Raw genomic sequence first — 24,237 nt, 5'->3', positions numbered from 1 at the left:
GGAAGCTCATGTACTTTAGAAGGCTGTACGAACATATGTTCGTTTCTTCCTTATTTACATAGTCCTGTTTTTTCATGAACTTTTGCCACTGGACATTGAATTAACAACACCCAATCAGTAGTTTACTTAACCAACAAACAAAAACAAGTTTGAGAAAATTAAAAGGAATTTAAATTCATCTTGTTAACCTAATAAAGAAAATCGTACACTGACGAAACATTGTGGTTTCACAGCAAAGTGTACTGGCTATAGATACTTTTTTCTTAACAGAGATTGTAAGACGAATGATGACAAAAAACATTCCTTGTTTTACCAATTAAATACGTTTTATGAGAAAACATTAACCTCACTCAAGACAGCGTTTCATTATATTATAATCCTAATGTGTAATACAATTGATCAAATTTTTTTAAAACCAAAGTTTTCATTTTAAAAGCCGATTTTTTTTCAATTACAAATATCACGTGATACTACTAATAATGATTTTCATGCTTAAAAACACTCTGGCAGACGACAGTATCATTACTGCCGCGAAATGGGTCGCACGTGGTTAGCTTTGTTTGTCGTTGCGACAACTTTTGCTTTGTCTTGTGCAGACTATAGTAATGTAGGCCAGTACAATTCTTACAAGAAAAAGGATTCTTACGGCAGCTACCCTTTTTATGGAGGACAAAGCCAAGGATACAACAATAACCAATACTACGGATCACAAAGTCAGAGTTATAACAACGACTATGATTATGGTAAAAACAGCTATAACAAAAAAGACTATGGCAAAAAAGATAATGACTATGGAAAAAAAGATTATGGAAAAAAAGACTACGGCAAAAAAGACTACGGGTATGATAAAAAAGACAGCAATCGCGGTGGTCGTAGAGGAGGTCGCACTGACTCGAGTCATTTTGGCCTTGCTCGAGATTTAGTTATCTTGAAAACTGCAATGGATTTATACGGAGATGGCCAAGGATACGGAGGTCGACGCGGATATAGAGGTGGCCGTGACGGATATGGGTCTGGCGGCTACGGCGGGTATGACAATAAAGGCAAGAAGGATTATGGGTACGATGATTATAAATACTATGGAAAAAAGAAAGATAACAAGTATGATGATTATAAAAAGAATGATTATAAATATGATGATGATTATAAAAAGAAAGATAATAAATATAGTGATGATGATTATAAAAAGAAAGATTATAAATATAGTGATGATGATTATAAAAAGAAAGATTATAAATATGATGATGATAAAAAGAAAGATTACAAACATGGAAACAGTCATGCCTTTGGATCTTCAAACATTTTTGGAGTGGATGATCGTTTTGGTGGAATTGGTATTGGACGACAGGGTGGATTTGGTGGATTTGGAGGTAGGCGTTTTGGTGGATTTGGAGGTAGACATACTGGTGGATACTATGGAGGTGGACCTCTTGGTGGAGGAGGAGGTTTTGGTGGTCGTCGGGCAGGAGGTTTTGGAGGTGGACCCCTTGGCGGAAGAGGAGGTTTTGGGGGTCGTGGACCAGGAGGAATTGGAGGTGGTTTTGCTGGTGGAAGACATGTTGGAGGTAAAAATTTATTATGTTTATTTAATGCAAGACAAACTATGTGATAGAAGTTTAGAAGGCAAAAACTGTCATAGACAAGGACACTATTACAAAGAAAATCAATAAATCATATATTTTTTTATATACAAAAATATAAGATATTTGGTTGGTTTTGGGGACAGTTCCTGTTTTTGTGTCACTTTCGTGATATATCAATAGGCCTGTGAACAATAACTAGGGTTAAAAAAATAAGATGTAAGTAAAAAAAAAATTGTATTGTCTGCAATTTCATGGACAAGAAAAAATGTTGGCTTCAAAAGTCTCATTGAAGGAAATGTGTTTGTTTGTTTGAGTAAATAATGATATCAAAAGCACTATTTTTTGTCAGAGGCTACTTTTATGTTCCTAATTACAGTGAGTGAATTGGTGGTGTAACATCTTGACAGTCAACACAGTTTTCTATTTCGAGTACTTGAGTCTATAACATAATTCAAAAACAAAAAACAACATTTAGAGTTTTTATGAATAATCTTGGTGATTTTAGGCAAGACATTTTGAATTTATTGTGTTAATTTAAATGCTATTCCGATATCTAAAAGTCGCATCCAGACAAAGCATACTTAGAAAATTGTGTTTGGTTTATTTTGTGCTGTTGTTTGGTGTTTTTGTGGTGTTCACAGGATGGATTGGACTATTTGTTTTAGTAGGTAAGTACAGGACAGATTTCATATTTATCTATTTCCAGGAAGAAAAGTAGAAGATGGATTTCATTATTTATTTGTTTGCAGGTTGAAAATATACGAAGATGAATTTCATTATATTTTTATTTGTAGGTCAATGGCTTTGTAACTGTAAACCATTTTGTGAATACAATGAAAAATTCGTCAATGTGTGTCCACACTTTAAATGGTGGAAAGTTTGCTGTAAATGGTTGCCTCATCACAAGAAAAAATATGACCACAAACCTAAAAACGAATACAAGCCATATGACGACCATAAACCAAAATATGACGATAAAAAGAAAAACGATTATAAAAAATATGACGACTACAAACCACAATATGGCCACACACAAAATTATGGCCACACACAAAATTATGGCTACACACAAAATTATGGCTACAAGAAAAAGTACGACAACTACAAGCCAAAGTATGACAACTCATATTAATCTAGTTAAGGTAAGTGTTCTCATATATTTAATGATAGTATGATACTAAACCCCTAACGGGAGGGATTGTGTCTGAGATTCATATGATGAAGACATAATCTTTCAATAAGTTTAATTGAGGTCTCGAGCTAGCATGTCAGTTAACTGCTAGTGGTTTGTTATTATTTATGTATTATTGTAATTTTATTTATTTTCTTTTGTTACATCTTCTGACAACGGACTCGGACATCTCTTGAACTGGATTTTAATGTGCGTATTGTTCTGCGTTTACTTTTCTATATTGGCTAGAGGTATAGTGGGAGGGTTGAGATCTCATAAACATGTTTTAACCCCACCGCAATTTTGCGCCTGTCCCGAGTTAGGAGCCTCTGGCCTTTGTTAGTCTTGTATGATTTATAATTTTAGTTCCTTGTGTATAATTCGGAGTTTAGTATGACGTTCATTATCACTGTACTAGTAAACATTTTTTAAGGAGTCAGCTCAAGGACGCCTCCGGGTGCGGAAGTTTCTCGGTACATTGAAGACCCATTGGTGGCCTTCGGCTGTTGTTTGCTTTATGGTCGGTTTGTTGTCGTTTTGACACATTCCCCTTTTACTTTCTCAATTTCATGTTCAAATTACGTTTCGAAACAAAATGTAATATTCATGTAATTAGCTTCCTTGAAATTACTTGCATATCATAAACATGGACGGCTTACGATGTGTCTGACTTTGAAGAGTACATATTTCTTGGATTAGAACAGATAATATGGCAGACGAAGTTCCTGACTTTGAACAGTAAAGTAAATATGGCTGATGTTCTTTCTGACTTTGAAATGCACGTACCTGATACTAGATTCTTGGCTCGGACAAACAAATGACTTTGCGGGTTTTCTTGGCTTAGAACAGCCCACGATTAAGGTAGCACGGGAGTAAAAAAAAACTTTCCAATAATGCAGTTTTTTTTTTCAAAAATAAAATTCAAAATGGTGCTTTCTGATACACGTGTATATAAATCTAAGCATATTGATCATAACCTATATTTTTGTATATTTGTTACATTAGATATAAGCAGTGCTCAGGACGTACTTTGGAATATACAGACAGAAGAATGGTTTTGGATAATTAGATTATTTTTACAATTAGTTAAAATAAAAAGTCCTGAAAAAATGGAATATATTTAGTGCATTATGCCAACTTATAGATTACTGCATTCAGATAGGTTGAAATTGTTTAAGGAAACAAATTTGAAACGTCATCTCTAGATTTACCACCATAAATGATTAGTGTTGAGATGACCTACAAGTTTTTTACTTTGATGAATACTACTACTGTGATATTTCTATTCTATAAACGTTTATTTAAATGATTACCCCCAGTCATAGTATACATTATGTCTGTCCCAAGTCACGAGCCTGTTATACACAAATCTCGAGTTGTTTTTAGTTAGTTAGTAACAAAAAATAAAAGGCATACCAATAGCAAGATGAAACCGTGAGACCTTGCAAATATATAACGAATAAACTAGAAATTTATAAACAAAATAATAAAAGAAAAACAAACATGATACACAGCAATAAACGACGTTCATTGAAATATATGCTCCTTACTTTGGACAGACACATACATAAATCAGGATTAGTAAAATACGGTTGCAGGTGGTGCACCAACCATTCACCTAACCTGGAACAGTCGTTGAACAGCACAACATTAAAACAAAGTATAAACGTCAGTTTTAAGAGGTCGCCACCAAGCACACACAACACAACTAACAATATGACCCCCGTAGTACTGATCTTAGAGTACCTGTTTTAATGAAAACTAATTCAAAATGTTCAAAGCTAGTAATTACTTATAAACAAATAATGTATCCTAGACATAATTATCAGTTAGTAAACATCAAATTGTTCGAAAATAACGCTGAAAAGTGCTGAAAACATGACATTGTTCAAAGCCCAACATATGTATCTCCAGAATGTAACAACAGTCCATTTAAAGGATTGAAAATTTTACACCGATTGTATCTATATTTAACAACATAACCTTAAAAACAAATATGTGGTTTCTCGTTTGTTATAAGATTCTACAGGCATACAGAAAAATTTTCTAAACCAACAGTGTATATCAATATATAATCATTTGACAAAGATTATAATAAGGTTGTATTGTTACACCACTGTTCCACTGACTCAAGTTAGTGGAGAATGTTTTGCCCGCAAACATTTTTATCCCTGCCATCTTCTGTATGTGTGTGCCTGTCCCAAGTTAGGAGCCTGTAATTCAGTGGTTGTCGTTTGTTGCTATGTTACATATTTGTTTTTCTTTCATTATTTTGCACATAAACTAGGCCGTAAGTTTTCATTGATTGAATTGTTTGGCATTTGTCATTTCGAGGACTATTATAGCTGATTACGCAATATGGGCTTTGCTCATATTTAAATGCCGTACTTTTACCTGTAATGGTTTACTTTTTATGCATTGTGACTTAGATGGAGAGTTGTTTCATTGACCTCATACTACATCTCATATCTATATAATCAATATCACCGTAAAAAGTAAGATGCGATTTCACGTTTTTTATACAATTTCATAGGTACAAACATATTTCCGATCACATTTGTGTATCAATATGGTAATTTAGTAACGATTTAAAGTCATTTTTGGTAAAAACAAATCTTTGGCTTAATAATACTTTCACCGGTGGCATACTGAATACACATGCTGAAATGTCTCGCCTTCTTTACTAATCATTGATATTATGTTGATAGTCCAAAATATAAAGCTATATTACAACTGTCACATAAGCTCAACATTAACCAAGAAAACGAAACATTGATCAATGAACCATGAAATGGAGGTCAAGGTAAGATAAACTATGCCAGGCAGACATGTACAGCTTACAACAAATATAGTTGACCTATTGCTTATAAATTAAGAAAAACAGACCAAAACACAAACACTTAACACTAAGCAATGACTCGTGAAAATGAGGTAAAGGTAGAAAAAACTGCTCGACTGACATATAGATCATAAAATATTTCCATACACCAAATATAGTTGACCTATTGCATATAGTATTAGAAAAATAGACCAATACTCAAAAACTTAACTTTTGACCACTGAACCATAAAAATGAGGTCAAGTTCAGATGACACCTGTCAGCTAGACATGTACACCTTACAATCATTCTATACACCAAATATAGTAGACCTATTGCATACAGTATTAGAAAAATAGACCAAAACTCAAAAACTTAACTATAACCACTGAACCATGAAAATGAGGTCATGGTTAGATGACACCTGTCAGTTGGACATGTACACCTTACAGTCCTTCCATACACCGAATATACTAGACCTATTGCTTATAATATCTGAGATATGGACTTGACCACCAAATCTTAACCTTGTTCACTGATCCATGAAATGAGGTCGAGGTCAAGTAAAAACTTACTGACGGGCATGAGGACCTTGCAAGGTACGCACATACCAAATGTAGTTATCCTATTACTTAATTATAAGAGAGAATTTAACATTACAAACAATCTTAACTTTTTTCAAGTAGTCACTGAACCATGAAAATGAGGTCAAGGACATTGGACATGTGACTGACGGAAAGTTCGTAACTTGAGGCATCTTTATACAAAGCATGAAGCATCCAGGTCTTCTACCTTCTAAAATATAAAGCTTTTAAGAAGTTAGCTAACGCCGTCGCCGCCGCCGGATCACTATCCCTATGTCGAGCTTTCTGCAACAAAAGTTGCAGGATCGACAATTATGATGTATAAACACCAAAAAGAACTGTACCGTCCTAAAAAAGGGACTCTCACAAGATTATACTGAAAGCAATTGCTTGTGTCGTAAATCTTTTCTATGGTAAAATAAAATATCTAAATCAGAGAAAGGCCAGTTACTGGTGTTTATGATTGATGTACTAAAATTAAGTTCTTAAAAACTCGGGCAGTTTTTTTTATAAAATTATTATTATATAACAAAATAATATCATTAAGATAACACTTTAAAGGTAATTTGAAAATTTGCACGTAGACAGGTGATACAACTCAAGATATACCTATGTAGTTTAATTTTGGATGTAACGCGTCTTCTGATTGGCTGACGTTATTTTGTTATGAGCCCATAGACATAATTTAGTCATGTGACCGTGACGTCATCAACGTTTTTTCACGATTTTCTACGGTTTAAAATGGAATTTAGAATTAAATTATAAGAAATGACTGTAATATTTTTTCTGTCTATTCGAAATAACATAAAAAATGTGGTGCACACTGTTAAATAACCCGCTATGCGCGTTATTCAGTGTGCACCAAATGTTTTATGTTATTTCTTCATAGACAGAAAAAATATTACAGTCATTCCTAAAGTAGTTTAACTTAAAGTAAAATATTCATAAAGTTGCAAAAATTTCAAAATTTGGTTGAACAGACAGTGATTTTCAATTTGTAGTCTGACACCTAGAACAAAACGCAAACTCGATATTTTTTTACTTTTCCCCTTTTTAAGTTAATTGGTTGTTCCCTAAAAGGGATGGATACCAATGAATAAACTCATCATCGTGATTGAAATTTCGTATGTGTGCCAAACGCTAGTCTAGAAAAGACTTACCAGTGACGAATCAAATAAAGTTAAAAAGACCTTGAATAAAGTCGAAGACCAAAAAAGACCAAATATTCCTTACATTTTTGACAAATACAGCTTAGGTATTGTAATTCCTTAGGTAGAAAACCCGTAGTATTTCACAAATTCAAAGTTTCATAAACAGTATAACTATAAAAATTAGTACAGTTCGTTGGATACGGTTGATGTTAGATGCATAAAGAAGGAGAAAACACTTGGTGTTTTCTACAAAAGAAGTTTTATGGTACTACATGTATATAACGTTTGGCATTTAAATAAACTCATCATACATACCAGGACTAAATTTTGTATATACCCCAGACGCGCGTTTCGTCTACAAAAGACTCATCAGTGATGCTCGAACCCCAAACAATTTAAAAAGCCAAATAAAGTACAAAGTTGAAGAGCATATATAGTATTATTAGTATCGAAGGTGTCCGCAGTTACGTTGAATCGACATTATGTATTACTGCGAGCAACACGAAGTCCCATTATTGTGATTGTCTTGTTTATAGCCAAATAATTACATTAGATGTATGTTTCATTATGATGCTTTATTCTGATTGGCTAACTGTACATCACGTGTTATTCCGTAAGCAATTGCAATGCTCAATAAAACTTTTCGTTCATGATAACATATGGTCCCACAATAAAGTGCACAGGTGAATTAAATAAAACAATAATAAAATTCGTGTTTTCATGATCATTGCTAAAAAAATGTCATTATAAGTATTGAATGCTTCTTTTTGTAACTTCATAGGGTTGTAAAAGCGTTGACCGTGAACACATTTTTAGTATGAAGCGCTTGCTTCCGCGCTTCATACAAAATGTACTTCGGTCAACGCTTTTACACCCCAATGAAGTTACAAAAAGAAGCATTCAATTCTTAAATGAATTTAGAGTAGAAATACTGGATGATCGGTCGATAACGGGCAACATTATGTTGAATGGTACTGAACAGGCATTCAACAATATGTAAAAACCAAACAGTATAATACGCTAAAGTATCATGGCTCCGTAATGACAAAATTCAGAACAATTCATTATAGAAAACCTACGGCCAATTTATGATGCTTTTGTGTAAAATGATGGATTACGAAATATTGATGGATAAAGTGGTCACGTACAAAGCTAACCGAAATGTTTACATTAATTACTTTAGTAAGAATGAAATTGATCACCTTAACATGTATTAATACCACTGTCTCATGTTAGCGTGCTAGTCGTGATCGGTTCAAACCAAACACTTAAACTTGACATTTGCTGTTCTACCGTCGCGTATGCTTAAAAAGGACTCAGATATTTAAGATCGCCAAAAATAACGCTAAAATAACACCTTATTTTTTTCACATTGTTTTGTATTTTGTGGATATTTGAATTTGCAATCGTCATTACTTATAGAATGTCTACATTTCAATTATTGAAAAGTTGACCATGATTCGATGTTCATCGATATCAGCGAATAATAATTGGAGTAAACCCTTGGAAATATTTTACGGTATTCAAATTCAAATTTCCTGGAATGAACACATCAACAGACTTTTCGAGAAATTGAAAACTGCTATCATAAGCGAAATGGAAGAGGGCATCTTTGACAAAGGTGAACCTACATGTCTTGCTACAGATTGGTCAAAAACTGGGATTGGCTTCTGGATGTTTTTGAAATAAAAGCAACAGAAAATACCGCAGCCCGAAAGTCATAGATCGATTGAGATAACAAAAATCCGGGTAACAAACTTAAACCGAGGAAAATGCATCAACAATAAGAGGAAAACAACGAAACAACAGAAACACAGAAGTGCAACAAATACAAACAACAATGCAACAGACAGAGAAACGAACTATGAGATAACTGCCATTTGCCTAACTTGGTAAAGGGCATATAAAGAAAAATGGTGGGTTGAACCAGGTTTTGTGGCTAGCCAAACCTCTCGCTTTTATGGCAATAAATATCAATATATAACACTTAAATGACAGCCTTACATGACAGTACAAATAAATGCAAGAACATTCAGGACAGAAAATACACAAATAGACAATGCAATAGTTTATTTCGACATGCTAACCGCAGAATAAAACGAATACATAAAACAACATAGGACAGTACATCAAAACAACACAACAGAACCACGAATTGTCTGTCACACGACAGGTTCAACGCCGCAAAAGTGACGTCACAGGTAAATTTCTAAATATTTGATATAATTCAAGATTAGAAACATTGTTCCTGCATAGGAAGTGACCCATTCAGTTGTAACACAGGATAGGAAATAACGCGTGTTAGAAGTAAATGTATATATCAAGCTGAATCCTGTTATGCGTCAGTAGAAGACGAAGCTCTAGCCACGCTTGGGACAAAGCAGAGTATTTTGTACTGGGGTGCAACGATCTTATTATATAGCTGTTGACAGTTAATCTCTACTGAAAATATTCAGTGACAGATCTTTAGAAGACATCTCAAATTCACGCCTTTGAAATTGAAAGAGAAAACACTCCAATATCGTTTCCAAATGATTAATGTACCAGGCGTCAAACATCATGCCGCTGACGGTTTGTCACGTCATCCAACTTGGGACCCTGAAAATCTTATTCTCTCAGTAAATATAGCAGCCATTAAGAAAAGCACAATGTCGTTTCCACTTGCCTCACCACTTTTATCAAACACTCATGATTCAGTTTATAATTAGATGATACTGAAATTAACCTTCTAATTCGACTGCTCCACCCAGACCTCTCATGTCATCGGACTACCCATTTTAATGCGTCTGTTCTGACTTCTTTCAATACAAGGGGATTTGTTACCTTGTCATAGTTGATCGATACTCAAACTGGCCAATTGTTGAAAGATCATCGAACGGAGCAGCCGGATTAATAACCTGCCTTCGAAGGACACTTGTCACTTTTGGACTTCACGATGAACTAGCATCTGACGGCGGTCCTGAATTTACCTATTTTGCTGCGAGAGAGTTTCTTCAATACTGGAGTTTGCACCATCGCCTATCGTTAGTATCATTCCCTGATAGCAATTGCACCCGGAAGGAAGTTGGAGTTAAAACCGTTAAAGCTTGGTTGCTGATAACACTCGTCTCAAAGGTGATATCGACAGAATGTTTCTGAGGAAGTATGTTCCATTACAAGGGCATCAACACAACATCGACTTTACAGGATGACCTTTGTTGTAAGAATGTACCTGCCCCATCAACATTTGACACCAAACAGGTACCAAAACCGATTTTTAATACATTAATGGAAACCCTAATACCTTCTACTCGGAAAAGCATTATCCACTTCGTCAGACAACTTCAGACTCCAAGAACAAGTCTACATAAGAAATAACCTATTCATCAGACTTGCCTAGCGAGCGCAAAATGCACATTCTAGCAACGCCTAAGACAGGTCTTTCATCATCCTGACTTCCTAGATTAGAAAACACACAAAGCGCCGTCGATTAGAATTCAGCAAAACACTGCTTGAGAAACAACAAAAAAAAACAGCTGACCACCAACACTCCTCCGTTGATTATTTATTCAACAGAACTTACAATACAACGTAAATCTAGTCGTGCTAATAGACTACATGCCTTGCATTCAGATTATAATATGGGTTAACAATCATGACATTGACACTTTGGATTTTTTTCTAGCATTTCGACTAACCGATTATTGTGAATATCATCTTAGTCAGAAGATTATAGTGAACAGCTGTTTTAGCTAGCTATAAAACCAGGTTCAATCCACCATTTTCTACATTTGAAAATGCCTGTACCAAGTCAGGAATATGACAGTTCTTGTCCATTCGTTTTTGATGCGTTTTGTTATTTGATTTTGCCATGTGATTATGGACTTTCCGAATTGATTTTCCTCTGAGTTCAGTATTTTTGTGATTTTACTTTTCACATTTTATTACAGGAGTCTTATAACTATGGACTCATTTGTGCTTACTAATGCTAACAATGTTTAATGTTGTATTACAGATGACCGTAGTCATTTTTCTACAATAAAGACTTGTATGAATAATTAACATAATTTAAGGATGACAACAAATGTGGGCAGCAAACCGATTATAAAAAGACCATAGATCATAACACTGCATATCTGCTTTATTACCCAAATTATTTTTTTTAAACGAAGCATTACGTTTTCTTTATCAAATGCATCATGCAATGAATAAGCGGACAGAAATACAAGCATACAAACTAAATCAAATTCAAGGACATATAATAACAATTAGGGTGTGGATGGGGTTTACTTATAAGAGTATAATGAACAAAAAGTGTAGAATAAAGGACAAACATTATTTGTTAAATAGAGACAAGATAATAATATGCTGCTAAACTATAAAGAATAGGGAATAACAGACAAAACAAATTAAATAAGAATAGAGGCAAATGGTCTTAAAAAGTAAAGAGAAATTAAAGAAAGAACCCCCATCCAGACCATGTATAGGTTCAATAGTATAACATCATTTGCAATATACTTGACTTTTTATGCAATCAATCAGAGAAATCATTTATCATAATTTTTAAAAAGAATATTCAAACTAAAAAACATCAAAAGAAGCAATGCAATGCATCATGGCAATACATAGAATTTTATAAGTAATCCCTTTAAAAGAGTTCTCATGGCGTAACACTTATTCCTGGCTTCACGTACGTAATGGGTTTAATTTGGTTCTCATTACTTCTTAGCGTGACAAATTTTTCTGTCATCTTATGTGACCTTGGTGATACTTATGACAGATATGATAGTACAAGATCGGACAACAGTCAACATGCTGACCATGGTAACAGTCCTTTTTTTGGACCACAGAATAATGGATACCAAGGATATCATGAAAACGCCAAATATAGACACGGAGATCAAATTTTAGACCCATATATAAAAAAGGATGATAACACCCAAAATTATAAAAAAGAAAGACCTAAGACGTATGATAGAAATAACTATGAACGAGCAGACAGTCATAACGATAGTCACTTCGGAACACAAAATACATTAACTTCGAGGGCTTTTGAATTAGTCAAACGATTCGCCGCCCTAAAAAGAGCTACATATTTATATGATTCAGTATTTGGACGAACAGTTCATTCGCATCATCATGATAGGAATCAACAATATAAACGACACTCGAAAGGATCTGATAGGTTTGAAGAACATCCGAAAGGATATGATAAACCAAGAGAACATTCAAAAGAAGCGAATGATAAGAGGAGACATAAAGGACCTGTACATGTTCATGGCGACATTAGCACGGGCGATGACGTAATTGATTATGGTAATGGCGGGAATGATTACAACAAGAACGGTAAGCAAACTCATAGACAAGATCATGATTACGAAGATAACCAGAAATTTGACAGACGTTTTGAAGAACTGAACGGTGAAAGTTATAACCATAGAGACAAGAAGGATAACAACGGACATATTAATGACCATCAAGTTACACATTATGGCGGACATAGTAACGAACATGAAGGTAATGATTATAGTGGACATATTAAAGGAAGTAAAGGTAAAGATAATGCCGGAGGTTAGATTTATTAGTATAAAAATGTTACATCATCAATTATAGAGACAGTCAAATTTACGAGGTCAAGCGAGCTTATTTGAAAGTTTATACTTGATAAATTTAATTTTTTTGGTATATGTAAGTTAACTTGTCTGCACAAAACGTATTCGCTGCTCTGTTTAAAAAAAAAGCAGGCATTTAAAAAGACTGTTTAAAATAGACAGCATTCATATAAGGAAACTAAAAAAGAGGGAAAAAATGAAGGATTCATATGCTTGTTTTCGAGATATAAGACATTGAAAATCTAACAGGAAATTATGATTATCTCTAGATATTTTTCATATATTAGACATTTGCACCATTTTCCTTTAAAAAGCTATAGAAAATAACAAGGATTTGATAAGATTTTTAAAAATGGCTTTTAATGAAATTGAGACTAACGACCCCTGACTACGATAACGGGTTTGTAAATTGTCCGCAAAAATATACGTTATTTGCCTTAATTTATCCTGTGCCGGTGGTTTTCTGAGGCGAGTGTGGACGAGTAAATAGATGATTCGTAAAAACAACTTGTGTAAATATCTATCATATATAGACAGATTATGTTAACCATATATTTCTTTCAGGAAAATTGTTATGCATGTGTAAACTCCACTGTGCATCTAATGAACTGTTTATAAATATATGCCCTCAATTCCATTGGTGGAAAGTCTGCTGCAAATGGTCACGTGGTAGTCATCACTAACCATGACCAACTGCATCAGAATGTGAGCAATGCAGCGTACTAAAAGAGAGTAAAATAGATACTTTGTTACGCCAATGAGTAAATTGGTTTCAAAAATATAGTGTTGCTATTTTTCGTGTGTTTTTCTCTTATCACCATATTCTTTATATGTTACAGTGAATTAGTTTAATCCCTGAAGATTAGAGGTTTACTATTCTAAAGTTTCGGGTTTTTTTACAGATTCAACTTCAAAAAAATCAATCTAGTTGTTTAAATATTTCTTCGGAAAAAATCTCAGATGTGTATCTTTAGTCATACTATCCATAAAGCACGTGAAAGAAAAGACATGAAGGAAATAGAAATGCAATACACTAACAAAAAGATAAGATAAGAACAGCAAAGACTAACAAAAGTCAAATTAACACAACATAAATGAGTGACGAAAGCTACCAAAGGGACAGTCAAACTCAGAAATTTAAAATAAACTGACAACGCCATGGCTAAAAATGAAAAAGACAAACAGACAAACAAAAGCTATATATAGTACACATGACACAACATAGAAAACTAAAGAATAAACAACACGAACCCCACCAAAAACAAGGGGTGGTCTCAGGTGCTCCGGAAGGATAAGCAGATGCTGCTCCACATGTGGCACCATAAATGAGGCATAGGTAGTATATCGCTGTTTGAAAGTAATAAATCGATTGAGGCAAAAACAAATCAGGGTTACCAACTATAACCGAGGGGAAGACGTCAACAATATGAGCATCAACTACTAGAGGAAAACAACGAAACAACAGAAATACTGAAGTGATTAAAAACAATTGACAATGCAATACACACATAACCGAACTATAAGATAACAATTGCCATCTTCCTTACTTGGTACAGGACATTTTATGACAATATAAAAGCGACACTATTCCAGACAAAACCGGAGTGAATGATTGCACTCTTTAAGTAGTGGTCAATCCTCGGATGAATCTGCTACTCTTCTTCGTTAGATGTAGATACGGCATCTGTCGAGTTGTGATTAACTATTCGAACTGCTTGTTGCTCATATCATTTAATTATTATATATTAGAAAGTCGCATTTTGCTATAATCATTAGAAAGGAAAGGGAGACTGGAATGTGGTTAGAGATTGGATAATTAGTTTCTAGCTGAAGGTGATTTTGAAAAATAGATATTCTGTCCTGGTAAGAGCTGTAAAGTACCGTTCTTATATTGCTTGCATTTTAATGTTATAAAATATCAGCAGCGAGTCACATTGAGGTTTTTGTGGAGTTAGCGAAATGAGTTCAGAAGACATAACAAGGACTCACACAATGAACTGTTCAAACAGTCGTGCAAAGAAATCAAATAGAACTAGTCAAATACCCAACTGATCTTATATATTGATAAGGAGAATCAAGATCAAAAATTGACTGCATTGCAGGTCATAACAACTCTGACCATTGTTCTGGCATAAAGCAACAGTAGGATATTGCTGTTCAAATGTCATAAATGGATTGACAGAAAACGAATTCGGTTTACAAACAAAAACCGAAAGAAACGCATCAACCATAAGCGAAAACCTGTGTCTTCCGCTCTTTGAAAGAACTAAGGACTAACCGCAGAAACACCTTATGATATTGATCAATGGACAATGCACTAAAAATATGTTATCTTGTAAAAAAACAAATTATAGCAGGAAGAAACATAATTTGGTCACCAAATTAGGTTAATGACGTCAGTAAATAAAAAAGGGCCCTCTATCTATGGAAAAATGTACCCCCTTTTAAGATATAATATATACAATATACATAGACTTGATTATAAACATATACTAGTAGTGAGATCAATACAAAGACAATAAAAGGGCTGACAAAATTTTAAAAAAAATCTTTTCTTTATATTTATAATAACATTAGATGTATGTTTCATTATGATACTTTATTCTGATTGGCTAACTGCACATCACGTGTTATTCCGTAGGCAATTGCATTGCTCAATAAAACTTTTCATTCATGATAACACATGGTCCCACAATAAAGTGCACAGGTGAATTAAATAAAACAATAATAAAATTCGTGTTTTCATGATCATTGCTAAAAAAATGTAATTATAAGTATTGAATGCTTCTTTTTGTAACTTCATAGGGTTGTAAAAGCGTTGACCGTGCGCACATTTTTAGTATAAAGTGCTTCCACGCTTCATACAAAATGTACTTGGGTCAACGCTTTTACACTCCAATGAAGTTACAAAAAGAAGCATTCAATTCTTAAATAAAAACTCAGTCACACTCAACAAATGGTGAACTAGGAAGCATCCCCCCTTAATTGTATGAATGATCTATTTAAGGAACCTTTAGTTGCTCAAGGTTTTGAAAAGACTGGGTTTATACATTGAATACCAAGATAGCATAATTCGGCGTTTCATAATCTAAGCATTCTGGTAAATATTTCAATAGGCGTACACCAAAGCGTTGTGATTGGTTTAAAATGTTAAAACAACTGAAATTGAACCAATGCTGTGATGTTATTTTCATTTTAATGTACAAACAATGAGATTACCCATAGTTCTTTAGATTCGGATAAGACGAATCATTACAATCATTTTTGACTCTTGGAAACTTATAAGATTCTTTACAAAGCTGGATTCTAGCGGTCAGGAGAATGAAAATAATTTAGAGAGAAATAGTTAATGATAATATCTGAATATTCTATGACACTTAAGCCTACAAATATATAAACTATATAACCCCTGCAATCCCAATCGAGGCAGTTATAGATTACATGATATGTTTCATTGGTTGATGTCCCAATCAGGGCATTAAATCATTCAACAGTTTAATGTAAATATTTTATTGAAAATGAAACAGTTTTGTCACATGAAAAGAAACAGATGTGACATAAATGAATAAATCTTATAAAAACAAGTAAACAAAGAATAACTTAAAACATCTAAAGCAGGACATACAATGTGTTTCTATACAGGGAGTACTTAAATCTTTTATATAAACTGTTAATTCAGAAATTATTGTGTACAATTATAATTGTTATTTATTAACAAAAAACAATACTTATTATTGGAATTTCATGAAAATCTGCATACAGATATATGCATCAGATACCAGATTGCACTTTCTTATTTTAGCAATAAAATAATCTGCCAAGATTTCTGAACTTACAATTTGAACTGTACAGGAACATTGAATTACAGGAATTACAGTGTATTTCTGGACAGGATTCATTTACATTTTTTATATATACTATTTAGACAACTACAATTCATTACAAAAATGTACAGAAGTGAGAAGAATTGAAATGGCAATAATTACATTACTGAATTCTCATTGGATAATCCTCTTACAAGGAAACCAGGATTCATCAACATCTTGCCTATTACAGGCAAGACAAGTATCATTAAATGTATTTGATGTGAACCCTATCCTATACATCAATATAAATATTCAAAAACAATCAACTGCTTTGTCATTTTTCATATAAGGAGAATAATACTTGTTCTGCCCATGTTAAGCATAATGAAATGCAGAAGAAAAACAAATACCACTAGTCTGACATTAACACTAAAATAACAAGTGGTGGGTCCAGGCTTTTGTTAAAAGAGTTCAATTTAAGAAAACAGAATATATGCAAGTTGGAAAATAATGTAGTGATTTGAAGCCAAAACATGTTATTTCTTCCTTTTTAAATGGGGGAGCCATACCCACTCTACACACTCCTAGAATCTTACAATGATATTCAAGGACTATATCTCAAATTTTTTGCTCAACCTTCTAGTACTGAAAATTATTAAGTTGAAGAATTATATTCTACTGTACTGTATATGTCTTTTAAGAGATGAATCCCATGATAATAACATACTCTTTTCCATGTATCATCCTTTGATCCATATGATCTCTCTAGTTTAAATGGGAGTCTCAGCATGATACAACAGCAGACATGAAAATGTAACAATCTATAATTACATGGCCTGACCACAGATGTATTTTCCATTTTCAATGGCACCCAACATGAGGAAAGGTTCTCATAACTAGAGGCTCTAAAGAGCCTGTGTCGCTCACCTTGGTCTATGTGAATATTAAACAATGGACACAGATGGATTCATGACAAAATTGTGTTTTGGTGATGGTGATGTGTTTGTAGATCTTACTTTACCAAACATTCTTGCTGCTTACAATTATCTCTATCTACAACAGTACTTTCTGTGGAAAATGTTATTGAAAATCTTCAAATTTTAAGAAAATTGTTAAAAATTGAATATGAAGGGCAATAACTCCTTAGGGGGTCAATTGACTATTTTGGTCATACTGACTTATTTTTAGTTCTTACTTTGCTGTACATTATTGCTGTTTACAGTTTATCTCTATCTATAATAATATTCAAGATAATAACAAAAAAACAGCAAAATTTCCTCAAAATTACCAATTCAGGGGCAGCAACCTAACAACCGATTATCTGATTCATCTGAAAATTCCAGGGCAGATAGATCGTGACCTGATCAACAATTTTACTTCCCGTCAGATTTGCTCTTAATGCTCTGGTTTTTGAGTTATAAGCCAAAATCTGCATTTTACCCCCATGTTCTATTTTTAGCCATAGCGGCCATCTTGGTTTGTTGGTCGAGAAACCGGACACATTTTTTTAACTAGATACCCCAATAATGATTATGGCTAAGTTTGGTTAAATTTGGCCCAGTAGTTTCAGAGGAGAAGATTTTTCTAAAAGATTACTAAGATTTACGAAAAATGGTTAAAAATTGACTATAAAGGGCAATAACTCCTAAAGTGGTCAACTGACCATTTTGGTCATGTTTTGGTCATGTTGACTTATTTGTAGATCTTACTTTGCTGAACATTATCGCTGTTTACAGTTTATTGCTATCTATAATAGTATTCAAGATAATAACCAAAAACGGCAAAATTTCTTTAAAAATTACCAATTGGAGGGCAGCAACCCAACAACCGGTTGTCCAATTCATTTGAATATTTCAGGGCAGATATATATTGACTTGATTAACAGTTTAACTTCTTGTCATATTTCCTCTAAATGTTTTGGTTTCAGAGTTATAAGCCAAAAACTGCATTTTACCCCTATGTTCTATTTTTAGCCGTGGTGGCCATCTTGGTTGATTGACCCGGTCACGCCACACATCTTTTTAACTAAATACCCCAGTGATGATTGTGGCCAAGTTTGGTTCAATTTGGCCCAGTAGTTTCAGAGGAGAAGATTTTTGTAAAAGATTACTTAGATTTATGAAAAATGGTTAAAAATTGACTATAAAGGGCAATAACTCCTAAAGGGGTCAACTGACCATTTCGGTCATGTTGACTTATTTGTAAATCTAACTTTGCTGAACATTATTGCTGTTTACAGTTTATCTCTATCTATAATAATATTCAAGATAATAACCAAAAACAGCAAAATTTCCTCAAAATTACCAATTCAGGGGCAGCAACCCAACAACGGGTTGACCGATTCATATGAAAATTTCAGGGCAGATAGATCTTGACCTGATAAACATTTTTACCCTGTCAGATTTCCTCTAAATGCTTTCGTTTTTGAGTTATAAGCCAAAAACTGCATTTTACCCCTATGTTCCATTTTTAGCCGTCGTGGCCATCTTGGTTGGTTGACCAGGTCACGCCACACAATTTTTAAACTAGATACCCCAATGATGATTGTGGCCAAGTTTGGTTCAATTTGGCCCAGTAGTTTCAGAGGAGAAGATTTTTGTTAAAGATTACTTAGATTTATGAAAAATGGTTAAAAATTGACTATAAAGGGCAATAACTCCTAAAGGGGTCAACTGACCATTTCGGTCATGTTGACTTATTTGTAAATCTAACTTTGCTGAACATTATTGCTGTTTACAGTTTATCTCTATCTATAATAATATTCAAGATAATAACCAAAAACAGCAAAATTTCCTCAAAATTACCAATTCAGGGGCAGCAACCCAACAACGGGTTGACCGATTCATCTGAAAATTTCAGGGCAGATAGATCTTGACCTGATAAACATTTTTACCACGTCAGATTTCTTCTAAATGCTTTGATTTTTGAGTTATAAGCCAAAAACTGCATTTTACCCCTATATTCTATTTTTAGCCGTGGCGGCCATCTTGGTTGGTTGACCAGGTCACACCACATATTTTTTAAACTAGATGTCCCAATGATGATTGTGGCCAAGTTTGGTTCAATTTGGCCCAGTAGTTTCAGAGGAGAAGATTTTTGTTAAAGATTACTTAGATTTATGAAAAATGGTTAAAAATTGACTATAAAGGGCAATAACTCCTAAAGGGGTCAACTGACCATTTCGGTCATGTTGACTTATTTGTAAATCTAACTTTGCTGAACATTATTGCTGTTTACAGTTTATCTCTATCTATAATAATATTCAAGATAATAACCAAAAACAGCAAAATTTCCTCAAAATTACCAATTCAGGGGCAGCAACCCAACAACGGGTTGACCGATTCATATGAAAATTTCAGGGCAGATAGATCTTGACCTGATAAACATTTTCACCCTGTCAGATTTCCTCTAAATGCTTTCGTTTTTGAGTTATAAGCCAAAAACTGCATTTTACCCCTATGTTCCATTTTTAGCCGTCGTGGCCATCTTGGTTGGTTGACCAGGTCACGCCACACATTTTTTAAACTAGATACCCCAATGATGATTGTGGCCAAGTTTGGTTCAATTTGGCCCAGTAGTTTCAGAGGAGAAGATTTTTGTTAAAGATTACTTAGATTTATGAAAAATGGTTAAAAATTGACTATAAAGGGCAATAACTCCTAAAGGGGTCAACTGACCATTTCGGTCATGTTGACTTATTTGTAAATCTAACTTTGCTGAACATTATTGCTGTTTACAGTTTATCTCTATCTATAATAATATTCAAGATAATAACCAAAAACAGCAAAATTTCCTCAAAATTACCAATTCAGGGGCAGCAACCCAACAACGGGTTGACCGATTCATCTGAAAATTTCAGGGCAGATAGATCTTGACCTGATAAACATTTTTACCCTGTCAGATTTCTTCTAAATGCTTTGGTTTTTGAGTTATAAGCCAAAAACTGCATTTTACCCCTATGTTTTATTTTTAGCCGTGGCGGCCATCTTGGTTGGTTGACCAGGTCACGCCACATATTTTTAAAACTAGATACCCCAATGATGATTGTAGCCAAGTTTGGTTCAATTTGGCCCAGTAGTTTCAGAGGAGAAGATTTTTGTTAAAGATTACTTAGATTTATGAAAAATGGTTAAAAATTGACTATAAAGGGCAATAACTCCTAAAGGGGTCAACTGACATTTCGGTCATGTTGACTTATTTGTAAATCTAACTTTGCTGAACATTATTGCTGTTTACAGTTTATCTCTATCTATAATAATATTCAAGATAATAACCAAAAACAGCAAAATTTCCTCAAAATTACCAATTCAGGGGCAGCAACCCAACAACGGGATGATTGATTCATCTGAAAATTTCAGGGCAGATAGATCTTGACCTGATAAACATTTTTACTACATGTCAGATTTCCTCTAAATGCTTTGGTTTTTGAGTTATAAGCCAAAAACTGCATTTTACCCCTATGTTCCATTTTTAGCCGTGGCGGCCATCTTGGTTGGTTGACCAGGTCACGCCACATATTTTTTAAACTAGATACCCAAATGATGATTGTGGCCAAGTTTGGTTCAATTTGGCCCAGTAGTTTCAGAGGAGAAGATTTTTGTTAAAGATTACTTAGATTTATGAAAAATGGTTAAAAATTGACTATAAAGGGCAATAACTCCTAAAGGTGTCAACTGACCATTTCCGTCAGGTTGACTTATTTTTAAATCTAACTTTGCTGAACATTATTGCTATTTACAGTTTATCTCTATCTATAATAATATTCAAGATAATAACCAAAAACAGCAAAATTTCCTCAAAATTACCAATTCAGGGGCAGCAACCCAACAACGGGTTGACCGATTCATCTGAAAATTTCAGGGCAGATAGATCTTGACCTAATAAACATTTTTACCACTGTCAGATTTCCTCTAAATGCTTTGGTTTTTGAGTTATAAGCCAAAAACTGCATTTTACCCCTATGTTCCATTTTTAGCCGTGGCGGCCATCTTGGTTGGTTGACCATGTCACGCCATACATTTTCTAAACTAGATACCCCAATGATGATTGTGGCCAAGTTTGGATCAATTTGGCCCAGTAGTTTCAGAGGAGAAGACTTTTGTTAAAGATTACTTAGATTTATGAAAAATGGTTAAAAATTGACTATAAAGGGCAATAACTCCTAAAGGGGTCAACTGACCATTTCCGTCATGTTGACTTATTTGTAAATCTAACTTTGCTGAACATTATTGCTATTTACAGTTTATCTCTATCTATAATAATATTCAAGATAATAACCAAAAACAGCAAAATTTCCTCAAAATTACCAATTCAGGGGCAGCAACCCAACAACGGGTTGACCGATTCATCTGAAAATTTCAGGGCAGATAGATCTTGACCTAATAAACATTTTTACCACTGTCAGATTTCCTCTAAATGCTTTGGTTTTTGAGTTATAAGCCAAAAACTGCATTTTACCCCTATGTTCCATTTTTAGCCGTGGCGGCCATCTTGGTTGGTTGACCATGTCACGCCATACATTTTCTAAACTAGATACCCCAATGATGATTGTGGCCAAGTTTGGATCAATTTGGCCCAGTAGTTTCAGAGGAGAAGACTTTTGTTAAAGATTACTTAGATTTATGAAAAATGGTTAAAAATTGACTATAAAGGGCAATAACTCCTAAAGGGGTCAACTGACCATTTCCGTCATGTTGACTTATTTGTAAATCTAACTTTGCTGAACATTATTGCTGTTTACAGTTTATCTCTATCTATAATAATATTCAAGATAATAACCAAAAATAGCAAAATTTCCTCAAAATTACCAATTCAGGGGCAGCAACCCAACAACAGGTTGACCGATTAATCTGAAAATTTCAGGGCAGATAGATCTTGACCTGATAAACATTTTTACTACATGTCAGATTTCCTCTAAATGCTTTGGTTTTTGAGTTATAAGCCAAAAACTGCATTTTACCCCTATGTTCTATTTTTAGCCGAGGCGGCCATCTTGGTTGGTTGACCAGGTCACGCCACATATTTTTTAAACTAGATACCCCAATGATGATTGTGGCCAAGTTTGGTTCAATTTGGCCCAGTAGTTTCAGAGGAGAAGATTTTTGTTAAAGATTACTTAGATTTATGAAAAATGGTTAAAAATTGACTATAAAGGGCAATAACTCCTAAAGGGGTCAACTGACCATTTCCGTCATGTTGACTTATTTGTAAATCTAACTTTGCTGAACATTATTGCTGTTTACAGTTTATCTCTATCTATAATAATATTCAAGATAATAACCAAAAACAGCAAAATTTCCTCAAAATTACCAATTCAGGGGCAGCAACCCAACAACGGGTTGACCGATTCATCTGAAAATTTCAGGGCAGATAGATCTTGACCTGATAAACATTATTTCCCCGTCAGATTTCCTTTAAATGCTTTGGTTTTTGAGTTATAAGCCAAAAACTGCATTTTACCCCTATGTTCTATTTTTAGCCGAGGCGGCCATCTTGGTTGGTTGACCAGGTCACGCCACATATTTTTTAAACTAGATACCCCAATGATGATTGTGGCCAAGTTTGGTTCAATTTGGCCCAGTAGTTTCAGAGGAGAAGATTTTTGTTAAAGATTACTTAGATTTATGAAAAATGGTTAAAAATTGACTATAAAGGGCAATAACTCCTAAAGGGGTCAACTGACCATTTCGGTCATGTTGACTTATTTGTAAATCTAACTTTGCTGAACATTATTGCTGTTTACAGTTTATCTCTATCTATAATAATATTCAAGATAATAACCAAAAACAGTAAAATTTCCTCAAAATTACCAATTCAGGGGCAGCAACCTAACAACGGGTTGACCGATTCATCTGAAAATTTCAGGGCAGATAGATCTTGACCTGATAAACATTTTTATCGCGTCAGATTTCCTCTAAATGCTTTGGTTTTTGAGTTATAAGCCAAAAACTGCATTTTACCCCTATGTTTTATTTTTAGCCGTGGCGGCCATCTTGGTTGGTTGACCTGGTCACGCCACACATTTTTTAAACTAAATACCCCAATGATGATTGTGGACAAGTTTGGTTTAATTTGGCCCAGCAGTTTCAGAGAAGAAGATTTTTGTAAAAGTTAACAACGACGACGGACGACGGGCCAGGTGAGCTAAAAATAAGAAGATGTGGTATGATTGCCAATGAGATAACTCTCCACAAGAGAGCAAATGACATAGAAATAATCAACTATTGGTCACCATACGTACATATATATAAATGATATCATAAACGTGTATCAATAATATCGTTCACAACACTAAAAGTAAATACATGTAAAAATTAAGTAAAAAATGTGACAAAAAAATAAAACATTATTAGTGTAAATGCTACAAATAAAAATAACTAAAAAAATATTAAATAAAAACCCTGCTTTCATCCACGTGGAATGTACAAAAAAGACTTAAATGCAGAATGTGTTATAACAATTAAAATAAAGTTTGTACAAAAGAAATAACTAATTAATCCAAGACAATAAGAAAGGATAAAAAAGTCAATACAT

At 33.9% G+C, this 24,237-nt stretch overlaps 1 protein-coding gene and 1 long non-coding RNA gene across 3 annotated transcripts; both read left to right on the top strand.

Annotated features, from left to right (window-relative positions):
* Positions 1-517: 517 nt before the first annotated feature.
* LOC143052890 (uncharacterized) lies at positions 518-3,869 on the top strand. Its single transcript, XM_076226050.1, has 3 exons — positions 518-1,565; positions 2,378-2,725; positions 3,760-3,869. Exons 1-2 carry the CDS (start codon positions 536-538, stop codon positions 2,713-2,715), a joined length of 1,368 nt encoding a protein of 455 aa, XP_076082165.1. The 5' UTR covers positions 518-535; the 3' UTR covers positions 2,716-2,725; positions 3,760-3,869.
* An 8,124-nt stretch (positions 3,870-11,993) lies between these two features.
* On the top strand, positions 11,994-13,693 carry LOC143051431 (uncharacterized). 2 transcript variants are annotated; one of them, XR_012970766.1, is made up of 2 exons: positions 11,994-12,803; positions 13,463-13,693. It is a non-coding gene; the product is annotated as an uncharacterized LOC143051431 (long non-coding RNA). The 2 variants fall into 2 exon arrangements; XR_012970767.1 differs by having other exon boundaries at positions 11,994-12,857.
* The last annotated feature ends 10,544 nt before the right edge of the window (positions 13,694-24,237 follow it).

This window comes from Mytilus galloprovincialis, chromosome 11 (genome assembly GCF_965363235.1).
Source record: "Mytilus galloprovincialis chromosome 11, xbMytGall1.hap1.1, whole genome shotgun sequence".
NCBI lineage: Eukaryota > Metazoa > Mollusca > Bivalvia > Mytilida > Mytilidae > Mytilus > Mytilus galloprovincialis.
The sequence above is the reverse complement of the archived record's forward strand: the minus strand, read 5'-3'. Positions and strand labels throughout refer to the sequence as shown.